The sequence below is a fragment of the Rhincodon typus genome, chromosome 22 (assembly GCF_021869965.1).
Source record: "Rhincodon typus isolate 14 chromosome 22, sRhiTyp1.1, whole genome shotgun sequence".
In the NCBI taxonomy this organism is placed as follows: Eukaryota; Metazoa; Chordata; class Chondrichthyes; order Orectolobiformes; family Rhincodontidae; genus Rhincodon; species Rhincodon typus.
In genome coordinates, this window is record NC_063353.1 from 33,459,644 (window position 1) to 33,472,291 (window position 12,648).

The following is a 12,648-nucleotide window of genomic DNA, read 5'->3' on the forward strand; positions in this document are numbered from 1 at the left end:
CAGGGAGCGTCACACACCCGGAGAAGTACAGGGAGCGTCACACACCCCGGGCATTTACAGGGAGCGTCACACACCCCGGGTATTTACAGGGAGCGTCACACACCCGGATAAATACAGGGAGTGTCACACACCCGGATAAATACAGGGAGTGTCACACACCCGGATAAATACAGGGAGTGTCACACACCTGGATAAATACAGAGAGTGTCACACACCCCGGGTATTTACAGAGCAAACTGCACAACAAATAACACAGACTGTATCACACATTTGGGTAAGTATAGAGAATATTTCACATAAACGCTGGAAAATACAGATGGTGTCACACAGCCAAATCAAAAGACTATTACACACATGGGCAAATGCAGATTACCACACATTCAGATTATTATCACCCTGAAACTTGGCTCTAAATTGGACAGAATCAAATATTTTTAATTTTGATTTGTATTTCTATGTTGTGTGTGTATGTTTGTCTTCTTTTAAATTTAATTTTTGATATCTGAGAGGAGCACTGGGTTGTCTGGAATTTTCTTTATACACATTTAGGTAATATCTTAGCCTTCAGGGGAACAGATCGATACTGTAGAAAATAGCATTGCAACAGGAAGAATATTTGGCAGTTGTCTAACATGAAGGTGTTCTATGACACACAGAAAGTGACAAAATTTTTTTTTTTTAGAAAGAGAGACATCTAAAAGGTCTATCGATGTGTGGGATACTTTCAGAGAGAAGCAGGTCATTCAGAGAGAAAAGGTCTTTAAGATCAGCAGTACAGTTTAGCTGTCTTCAAAGCAACCAGAGCAGAGGTAAAGAAGTCCTGGATGGCTTAGAAGTTAGTACGAGAAAAGCTCCAGAAACAGAACATCTTAAAGTGACAGACAGGAAGATATACAACAAGGCTGTGAATGCATGACTTTAGGGAAAGTATGTCAAGGGGTGAGTGAGCTGTGTTAGTAATTTGCTTAAGGAGAGTCATGAAAAAACATTAACAAAAGAAGATAGCATTGGGGCAATGGAGAAGTTTGCTGGAAAGAAGCCATGTACATGGGGCAGCACAGTGGTTAGCACTGTTGTCTCACAGCGCCAGGGACCTGGGTTCAATTCTAGCCTTGGCAACTGTCTGTGTGGAGTTTGCACATTCTCCCTGTGTCTGTGTGGGTTTCCTCCCACAGTCCAAAGATGTGCAGGTGAGGTGGATTGGTCATGCTAAATTTCCAGGGATGGGTCGACTAGGTAGATTAGCCAGAGGAAGTGCAGTGTTATAGGGATAGGATGTCTGGGTGGGATACTCTTCAGAAGGTTGGTGTGGACTTGATGGGCCAAATGGCCTACTTCCACACTGTAGAGATTCTATAACTGATTCTACAGCTGAACAAAGAACTTTAAAGTGGAAACAGGGAGAACATTCACAGAAGCTCAAGTGTCTATAAGGTTCCTGTTGAGGGTGAAAGAAGCAAACCTTTATTTTTGATATTTGTAATAAGACCATTTCAAATTGTTCGTATGTCGTGTTTCTTTCCTTTTGCATGAGTAAGCTTTGATTTTCTATTGTCTAAAGTACATTGGCAGCATTGCTCTGTGATTGACCGCCACAGGAAACAAACCGTGAAAATAAATCTATCAAGAGCTATCAAGCTAGGGTTATAACTTCACCTTTTTGTGAAGCATGCTTGTCCACTTCTCCTTTGTATTCATATCCCACAGCAGACTGTAAGAGAAAGCAACAAGATTCAGTTATATAGGGTGGAGTAGTTAACACAAAGGTGGCTGTCAAAATGACCACACGCATATGGGGTCGGTGATGTTGGTTAAAAGCTGTAAGCATTCCTTGGCCAGAATGAATCAATGTATGCGTGGCTGACATCACTACTTTAAATGTCACACCAACCGCACATGAGCAGATGGCTCTGCTGAGGTCATAGCTCCAGAAGCAGAGGATAGGTTTGGGAGCAGGGTAGGGGGCAAAGGTCCTTGAAGCAGCAACGCCCATTGAATTGGGAAGCTTTTAATGGTTGTACCAGGGTATAGATGGTTTTGGTGGTGGTGGTTGGGGGTGTAAGGAGTGCTGACAACACTGGGAACTTAGCCCCAGTCTGCCCGAATCTGGGTATAAAGAGATTATCCTGCTGTTTGGAAAGGTGCTGCACTCATCACTCAGCAGTGACATAGACAGTTTCTGCCTCTGCATTGCTTGTACCAACTGAAGGGACATTCCTGTGAAATGCAGCCTTTTGACAAAAGCTCCGCAGGAATCTTCATATATAGATAAACACAGAAGGAACAGAGATGAACAAGAAAAGGCAAATGACCCGTTGCCAGCAATCAATTCCACCCATCCCTATATCTGTCATTCCCCATACCCATCCTCTCCCACATCCCTTGTCCCCCTTAACTACATTCCCCCTATATTCCTCATCTCCCACCTTCGCCCCCATATTCCTCATTACCTCCTACCCAACATATACATTCCCCTCATCCCTTACTCACCATCCCAATATTCAACATCCTCCCATCCATGCTTTCCCACTTTCTTCACTGACTCCCCCTAACCTCCTCATATCCCTCATCAACCTATACTCACCCTTTCCCTCATTCCTTATACCTCTTCACTTTCTCCTCAAATTGTTCAAACTACTTGACCCACCTTCACCCTATATTCCTTAACTTCCTCTCTCTTTAAAAATGCAGTTAGTTGTCTGTTGAATCAAAATTTTGTCTGATAACAAACTTATGAAGTGCATTGGAATATTTTACGATTTTAAAGCTGCAACACAAAGACAAGTCATTGTTATTTATATTACCATTAAATTATCCCATTAAAAAAAAAACCCAGGATAGTTACAGGCTGAGTAAGATACAGAGTAAAATTCCAACTAAACTATTCAAACAGTCCCAGGGCAGGTACAAACTAGGTTATACATAGTAAAACTCCCTCTACAGTGTCCCATCAAATACTCCCAGGACAGCTACAATCTCAGTTAAGATACATGGTAAAGCTCCACCATTGATGCTTCAATAATCATCATGAAACATTAGTTAAGGCCAGACAACATTCTAATTCTTATCCTTCTGGTTTCTCTAGCCAATGAGCGCTGGTGGATGAAGTGAGTGACAACTGAGTCACTTTGACTGCAGCCAGAGACTGCAGATTTCTCTATTGCTGTGTGTGGACTACGGGGGGATTTCAGGTCCCACAGTTAAAAGGTCACTGCCCCTCTATTCTGTTGTCACAGCCACAGACTAATAACAGTTGCAGGGTTCCACTTTACCCTTACCTTGTCTGTCCGGTCTCTTTGAACTCCGTACTTCCCACCGAATCCCTTGGCTGCATCCGTTTGTGACGAATGCTTTTCAACATCTGCTACATACTCATTTCCCAAGGCAGACTGGGAGAAGAGGAAAGCCAAGAATTAGAACATGCACACAATCTGCCCACCATCCCGAGTGAAGGCATCCTGTTGGCATTGCGTAACCCAGGGGTTACAATTGAACTGCATTCTGGTGAAACTACGGCCAATGTCGACAGCTAAGATCCACTCAATCACTCCATCCTCACACAGTTCCCCAGTCACTCCGTGATCCCTCATTACTCCCAGCTTCCACACTGCTTCCTCTTCAACCAAAACAGTCTTCTAGGAGTGGCATGCATCTATATGTCCCCTATATAGTTCTGGCATTCTCCTGTTCTAGTGCACCTCCCCTCCTGTTCTGGAAGGTTTCTGCTCATCTTTCTAAGACATCACCTCTCCTGTTTCTGGAAGCTATTGTCTGGAAAACTGTCTCTGTTTTCTATCATGCATCTTCTCCTGGTTCCAGCACACTGCTGCTCCTGTTCCAGACCATTATGCACTTGTAAACAGTTCGGTATATGAAGTTCGTGACCCAGATTTCCGTTTCTAATGACATTGAAGGAAATTTGGGAATACTGAAAAACTGGAATGGCAATTTACCTTGTCCATTCGATCCTTCTGGACCCCAAATTTTCCACCATATCCGTATGATGCTTTTGCTCCTTCCTCCAGCTCCTTCTTCTTTATTGTTTCATGATCTTTTGAGACATTCTGCCTCAGCTCATGGACACTGCAAAAAAAAACACACAGGGTGTCAGAGCAAGGGACTGCGGCAGTGTTTTACGGGAACGTGCATTCATCATATCAAAATACATGCCTCGTAGGCGGAGAATAGAAGGCAGAAGACCAGACCTATCCATGTCCCACAGTCCAGCTGTAGAAAGAACATGTCTAGGAAGTGCAAATGTCCATTGCACCATTCTGACCCCACCAGACAGAAAAAGGGCTTCGTCTCCATTTATCTGGAGGACATTTTAGCCCAAATCCTAATTTTCACAGCAGGAATTTGAAACAGAAGTTTGGGAGTGAAACCTCTTTGCACTAGTGAGAAATGCAGAAAGCTGCCCCCCCACCAACCCGAGGCTAGCTTGACAGCAATAGGTGCCTTGTTCATAATGTCCAGACAGGCAGAGAAAACCAAGTGAACAGGAGCAGAGTAAATTGCAACGGATGAATGGAAAAGAAGAAAGGTTAAGCCACATTGCATTTGATCTGCGCACTCCCTCCATTTCTGCTTGCTCCCCTTCCCTTTGTTAAAGTGAAAGTGATCACCTGACGAAGGAGCAGCGCTCCGAAAGCTTGTGATTTCAAATAAACCTGTTGGACTATAACCTGGAGTCGTGTAACATCTGATTTTATCCACCCCAGTCTAACATCAGCACCTCCACATCATTGTTAAAGGTTCACTTCAGTATAAGGTCATAGAGTCATCTATCACAGAAACAGACCCTTTGGTCCAATTCGTCCATGTCGACCAGATATCCTAAATAAATCTAGTCCCATTTGCCAGCATTTGGCTCATATCCCTCTAAACCCTTCCTACTCATACACCCATCCACACACCTTTTAACTGTTGTAATTGTACCAGCCTCCACCACTTCCTCTGGCAGCTCATTCCATACACACCCCACCCTGTGTGTGAAAAATTTGGCCCTTAGGTCCCTTTTAAATCTTTCCGCTCTCACCTTAAACCTATGCCTCCTAGTTTTGGACTCCCCCACCCCCTGTTTTCAAATATAAGAATTCAGATATACTTATTCACATTCCTTCTCATTATCTCTGGCACAAGACTTACACTTTGACATTGAAGGCCTTTCAATGCATTTAATTCTATTCTCCCATAATCTTAACCCTACTGATCCATCACTGAAGTATCCAGCTGTCTCCTTAAATGCATCCAAATTCTCATGACCGTCATTCTTCCTGCCAACTCCATTTTGCTGTCAATCTTCCTCCATGCAAGGAAAACTTTGAAGCCTGGCCCAAACTTAACCTTTACTCCCTGATCCTCTTCTGTCGCTGTCCCATCATTTCCTCAGATTTGGATATGGGATGTGCGGATGAACCTGGTGAATGGTAACTTTAGCTTCAATGAGAAGGTAGTGGTGGGTTCCTTATTGGGTGAGTAGCTGTTTATACAACATGACAGCTTGTCAGGTCATTTTATAAGAGTCAACCAAGTACTGTGGGAATTGAGTCACGTGTAGGTTGGAGGTGGCAGGTTCATTCCCTGAAGCCCATGGTCCTGCTGGAAGATTTGGACCTGTTTGGCATTCACTGTTATAAACTCTCTGCACTTTGTTTTTGCCACCAAATCTGAGGAGCCCAAGCGAGTCCAGACTTTGCTCAAAGGCTCTTCTCTCTGTCCACAGCAATCAGCTTCACTGTTTGACTGTGCATGGCCTCTCAGGCACAGGAATGGGCTGTGGTAATGGTCAGGAGCGATCTGGGTAAGAGCTTTAAAGGAAAGGTGATCTGAAATGCTTCACGCATCAGGAAATCTGCAACTGAAAGAAATCTAAAGCTGAAGTTGAATGTTCACAGGGCATTTTATTTCGTGATGATGCACCAAAATATTCCACAAACAATGAAGTACTTTGAAAAGCATTCTTGTTACGTAAGCAAACACAATAGCCGACAAGATTCAACAAAGAACAATGAAGCAAATGGCCGGAGAATCTAATTTTAATAATATGAGAAAAGGGAGAATGCTGGTCAATAAAGCAGAAGAAATTTGGATGGTACGGTGGCTCGGTGGTTAGCACTGCTGCCTCACAGCGCCAGGGACTCGGGTTCAATTCCAGCCTCGGGCGATTGTCTGTGTGGAGTTTGTACATTCTCCCCGTGTCTGTGTGGGTTTCCTCCGGATGCTCTGGTTTCCTCCCACAGTCCAACGATGTGTAGGTTAGGTGGATTGGCTGTGCTAAATTATCCCGTAGTACCCAGGGATGTGTAGATTAGGTGGGTTATAGGGGAATGGGTCTGGGTGGGGTGTTCAGAGAGTTGGTGTGGATTTGTTGGGCTGAAGGGCCTGTTTCCACACTGTTGGGATTCTATGAACTCATCTTCGCTTCTCTAAATGCATTGTGGAATCTTAAAACCCATCTTTAATATCCCAAACATAAGCCTTCCAATTTATTCCTCCCAAAATTCCAGGTGTCATTTCACTATGTTGAGGCCAGGTCCCACTGCCAGTCTCCCTGGATTAGGTGGATGTGATTTTACCCCTAGAGGGCACACTCAGGGGAGGCCAGGCACAATCAACATTCTCAACATTTCAACCAACCTCAGGAAATAAAGCTTTATTTTGTGGTTATCCAACAGTCAAGAAGTGACTGCAATCTTTTCCATGAGCAAATTTTGCAACTGTTGAGGCACCACAACAATAGCCGTCTCCAGTCTCAGAGAGTCCGGAAGCTTCTCTGCTCTGCTCAGTTGTGACGCACTTTCTTCAGATGCCCTAATTTGGCGATTGGCCTTTTGCAAGAGCAGCTTACAGCATCCTTACCCATAGTCAATGCACCGGCAGCTTTTTTACCCCTCCCCCATTAAGGAAACCACAGAAATTACTAAAAGAGGAAACTTGAAGACTAAGAACAAGAACATGAGTGACAGGCTGAGGACTATGAACTCATCAGTCAATATTAGGACTGAGCTATTAACAACTTACTTGCTTTCCCATCCAGTGCTGCAACATTCTGCTTTGCACTGTTCATGAACTCCTACAATGTAAACTCTATACTTTAGCAGAAAACTGAAATTGCTGGGAAAGCTCAGCAGGTCTGACAGCATCTGTGAAGAGAAATCAGAGTTAAAGTTTCAGAGCTGGTGACCCTTCCTCTGAACAGTTCTGAGGGAGCTGTCACCAGACCCAAAACGTTAAAGTTTCAGATCCGGTGACGCTTCCTCTGAACAGTTCTGAGGGAGCTGTCACCAGACCCAAAACGTTAACTCTGTTTTCTTTTCACAGATGCTACCAAACCTACTGAGCTTTTCCAGCAATTTCTGTTTTTCTTTCTGATTTACAGCATCCGCAATTCTTTTAGTTTTTATTTAGGCAATACTTTAAAACCCCTGCCCATTTATAGGATTTCCCTTGCAATAACATTGCAGCAACTCAACATTATTGAGGGCTGACCAATTTGCTGAGTAGAGCTCCAGACCCCAGACTCAACATCCAACACTCTTGCAACAGTCCACTTTAGCAGTAGTGTTTATGGTCTGGAGGATACACTCCAGCAACTCACCAGAGTGGATCAGCTATGATTCAATCAGTAGCATTTTTGCCTTGAAACCACACAGTTCTGGGGTCAAGCCCCACTCCAGGTCCTGAGCATAAAATTCAAGGCTGACACTCCAGTGTGGCTTTGAGGAAGTCATGATGAAGTGCTGCACTGTTGAAGATGTTGTCTTTTGGCTGAGACGTTAAAACAGAGCCACCAGTGGAGGTAAGGGGCCCTGTGGACCTCCTTTTAAAAAGAACGGGGTAGCGGGCGAATTCTCCAGGAGTCCTGCACTTAATTTATCTCTTAATCCACATTACAAAAAGAAATTATTTGGTCATTATCATATTGCTGTTAGCTGTGTGCAAACTGGCTGTCGCATTTCCTATATTGTAATGAATACACTTCAACAGCATTGTCAGTAAGATGTATTGTCTGATGGTTATGAATAGTGTTACATAAATGCAAGTCCTTCTTCATGTAACAGCACCTTTCTTCCCTCTGACCTTGACCACTGAGGAACACCACGCAGTTCTGACATTATAATGTATTGTAGGTCTTTCATTGCCACTGGCTCAGAATTCTGCAATTTTCTAATACTATTGTGGTGGTGTTGAAGGCCATCCCTCGCAGTAAACCCACAAGGGAAGGCAATGGCCTAGTGGTATTATCACTGGACTGTTAATCCAGAGACCCAAATAACGTTCTGGGGACCCAAGTTCAAATCCTGCCACGGCAGATGGCAGACGAATTAAGAGTCTAATGATGAATATGAATCCACTGCTGATTGAGGGGAAAAACCCATCTGGTTCATTAATGTCCTTTAGGGAAGGAAACTGCCATCCTTACCTGGTCTGGCCTCATGTGACTCCAGACCCCACAGCAATGCGGTTGACTCTTAACTGCCCTCTGGGCAATTAGGAATGGGCAATAAATGCTGCCTGGCCAGCAACGCCCTCATCCCATAAATGAATAAAGAAAATGCCCAGTATAATCCCTCCACTTCTCTGCTACAATATTTCTCCATCGTTATTAAGTCAGGGTGTATTCCACATTTGCAGTCCCTCCCAATACTTACTTGATGTGCTGGGGCCGGCCTGACCCATCGACAGTCTTTGCTCCCCATCGCTGCTCCTGCTCTGAAATATCATTCTGAAACAAGAGAAATTGGAACCATATCAACTGCAATATTCCTCATGGGCAGCACACTGTTTCAGTTGGAAGGTACAGGGTTCAAATAAAAGCAAAACACTGCAGATCCTAGAAATCTAAAGTTAAAACAGAGTATACGGTAGAAATTAAAGTCATATCAGACTCAGACTGTTTCTCTAGTCTTAGATGCTGCTAGACTTAATTAGTTTCTTCAGCATTTCCCATTTTTATTTGGTGAAGGGTTCAAGCCTGTTCCAGGCAGTTTCAGAGTTGGACCTCCAGTGCAGAACTCTGGATTAACACCGAAAGAGACTTAATCTAGATGGCAGTACTGAGAGACCACTGTGCTGTTAGAGAGACAACACTGATAGAGTGCCACACTGTCAGGGACAGTACTGAGAGAGCACTACACTGGTGGAGAGACAGTACTGATAAAGTGCCACCCTGTGAGGGGCTGGACTAAGGGAGTACTGCACTGTTGGACAGTAAGTACTGTTATAGTTTCGTGTTTACTGACACAATGTTACAATTTCACACACAGACTGGTAAATTAAACTGAAGTCTTTTTATTTAAAGTGCAGGTTCGGAATTGCTCAGCAAGCAGATTTGTTCAGGATTCAGCAAATGCTGTTACAGGAAATATTGTTTTGATACTTCACACTAAATGCTGCACAGGAGCTGTTATTGACCTGTTCTATAGCTGGTTACTTGCTCACCTCTTAAAATGATATACGATGAATACGGAGAGGTGGTAAACAGAGAGAGAGAGAAGGAGGGAGGGGTGTAATAATGAAAGAGCACAGCACTGTCACAGGGATTACAACACAGGTGGTGAAAAGGAAGTACTGAGGTGGCAATGTGAGGTCAGAAGAGTCAATCTACAATGTTAAACCAGTGTCATGTTTCTGTTCCTTGAACTGAAGATGTTTCAGAGTGCTGGTGGGATGGTAGGTAAGGACAAGGGGAGCCCTATCGCTGTTGCGGGAGAGAAGAGATGGGGTAAGGGCGGAAGAGTGAGCGATGGGTTGGACCTGGTTGAGGGCCCTGTCAAGAACGGTGCTGGGGAATCCATGGTTGAGTAAGAAGGTGGACATTTCAGAGGCTCCCTTGTTAAAGTTGGCCTCATTGGAACAAATGCGATGGAGATGGAGCACTGGGAGAATAGAATGGAGTCTTTTTAGGAAGCAGGGTGCGAGGAAGTATAGACCAGATAACTGTTGGAGTCAGTTGATTTGTAACGGATATTGGTGGCCAGTCTATCCCAGAAATGGAAACAGAGATGTCGAAGAAGGGAAGGGAGGAGTCAGCGATAGGTGAAGGTGAGAGCAGGGTGGAAATTGGAAGTGAAATCAAAAGACTTTCCCAATTCTGGTTGAAAGAGGGAAATAGCACCAATGATGTCATCGATATACCGGAGAAAGAGTTGTGGGTGGGGGCCAGAATGGAACTGGAGTAAAGAATGTTTCTCCTCAGTATCCAAGGCCCAGACACATCTTCCAGGTGAAACAGCATTTTACCTGCACTTCACCCAATCTCGTCTACTGCATTCACTGCTCACAATGTGGTTTCCTCTACATTGTGGAAACGAAACGAAGACTGGGTGACTGCTTTGCAGAAAATTGTGTTCTGTTTGCAGAAAAGACACCGAGCTTCCAGTCGCCTGCCACTTTAACACAACGCCCAATTCCCTGGCCAACACCTGTGTCTCTGGCTTGCTGCAGTGTTCCAGCGAAGCTCAACACAACACCTCATTTTCCACTCAGGGGCCCTGCAGCTCTCCGGACCCAATAATGAGTTCAATAATTTTAGGACCTAAACTTTCCAATGTCCTAGCCCCAACCCCCACATCAAGGCCTTGTTATTACATAGTCTGCTATTACACACCACCAATTGTTAGCCACTAACGGTCTCCATTAACAGCTATTCACCCTCCTAGCCAGATCGTTACCCACTCTTTTGTCTGTTTAACGTTTCTTCTCCCTTTTTAGGGTCTATCCCCACCTATTGTTTACTCCTTACCCCCTCCTCCCACCCTATCTTCTGCGTATAAACCAATATTTTCCTAGGTACCATGAGTTCTGAGGAAGGGTCACCGGACCTGAAACATTAATCCTGATTTCTCTTCGCAGATGCTGCCAGACCCGCTGAGCTTTTCCAACAATTTTGGTTTTTGTCTCAGCATCACTTGGTGAGGAATGTTCAGCCAAGGTTTCTAGTTTTTATTTTGTATTTTACTCACTGCCACATCTCTTCTAGGAATGCTGACCTTGAAGAAGTTCTGCTCCTCACTCCGACTGGATTTCCGTTCCAATCTTTCTTTCTCTCCTTGTTATCACATAGTCTGCCATTACACACTACCTATTGTTAGTCACTACCAGTCCCCATTAACAGCTATTCATCCTCCTAGCCGGATTGTCAGTAATTCCTTTGTCTGTCCAACTGCTCTTCTCTCTCTCTCTTTTGGCTCTATCCTCACTTATCGTTCACTCCCTATCCCCTCCCCCTCCCTATCTTCTGCACATTCACCTAGCTACCATCAATGCTGAGGAAGAATCACTGGACCCGAAACGTTAACTCTGATTTTTTCTTCCCTGATGCTGCCAGACCTGCTGAGCTTTTCCAGAAACTTCTGTTTTTGTTCCTACTCAGTAATCCTGCTCGAAACTGAGTGCCTGGTTCCAGATCAGGCTGAGCAGTGATGTCCTACATGATGCGTAATCCAGCAACAACTTGGAAACATAGCAAGTAGCAGCAAGAGTAAGCCATTCAGCCATTGTGTCCACTTTGCCCTTCAAAATGACCATAGATGCTCCTCGATCTCAATGCCATACTCCATCTTTCTCCCATACATCTCGACACCTTTACTCTCCAGAAATATATTAATTCCTTAAATATATTCAGTGACTGGGCCTCCATTGCAGTCTACAGCAGACGAGTCCACAGGTTTACAATCTTCTGAGTGAAGAAATTCCTCCTCATCTCAGACTGAAATGGCCCAGCAGGTATCCTGAGACTGTGACCCTCTTGTTCTGGACCCTCCAGCCAGGGGATATCTGTTTCCAGTCTGTCCAGCTCTATGAAAATTTTGTATGTTTCAATCAGATCCCCTTTTATTCTTGGTAACTCCAGTGAATACAGACCCAGTCGGCCCAATTCCCAACAAACGTGTCATCCCAGGATTCAGTCTGGTGAACCTTTGCCCCACTCCTTCAATGGCAAGTGTATATTTTCAGGGGTAAGGGGGCCAAACCTGCACACAACATCCTAGTGTGGTCTCACCAAGGTCCTGTACAGCTTCAGTGAGACTTCCTTGCTGCTATACTCAAATCCTCTTGCAATGAAGATCAACAAACCACTTGTCTTCCTAAGTGTTTGCTGCATCTCTATGCTTACTTTTAATGACCGGTGTACAAAACACAAGTTGTTCATCAACATTTCCCAATCTATCACCAATTAAATTATGTTTTTCCAAACTGTTTCTTCTTTAAAAATAAACAACTTCAAGCTATCCACATTTCATCAGCTATGATTTACCCACATTCGTTTTGTCCAAATTGACCTGAAGCCACTTTACACCTTCTTCACCACTCACAATCCCACGTATTTCTGTGTGGTCAGCAAACTTGGAAATATTGCATGTCATTCTGTCACCCAAATTGTTCATATATTGTGAATAGCTGGGGCCCAAGCACTGATCCCTGCGGGACCTCACTAGTCACCTTCCTCCAGGCTGAAAATAGCCCATTCATTCCTACTCTCTTCCTGCCTGGTAACCAATTCTCAACCCACGATCCAATTCACAATCCACAATCCAACTCTCAATCCATGAGCTAATTTACAATTCACAATCCAAGATCCAATTCACAATCCACAATCCAATTCTCAACCCACGATCCAATTCTCAACCCACGATCCAATTC

At 44.2% G+C, this 12,648-nt stretch overlaps 1 protein-coding gene across 1 annotated transcript in view; it reads right to left on the reverse strand.

Annotated features, from left to right (window-relative positions):
• hcls1 (hematopoietic cell-specific Lyn substrate 1) overlaps nt 1-12,648 on the reverse strand; it is a 48,692-nt gene that overhangs the window by 24,310 nt on the left and 11,734 nt on the right. The window contains exons 3-6 of the mRNA XM_048610061.1: nt 8,655-8,728; nt 3,954-4,083; nt 3,279-3,389; nt 1,657-1,711 (exon numbers count right to left, since the gene is read on the reverse strand). Coding sequence (XP_048466018.1) covers nt 1,657-1,711; nt 3,279-3,389; nt 3,954-4,083; nt 8,655-8,728 — 370 coding nt within the window. The remainder of the gene's footprint in view (nt 1-1,656; nt 1,712-3,278; nt 3,390-3,953; nt 4,084-8,654; nt 8,729-12,648) is intronic.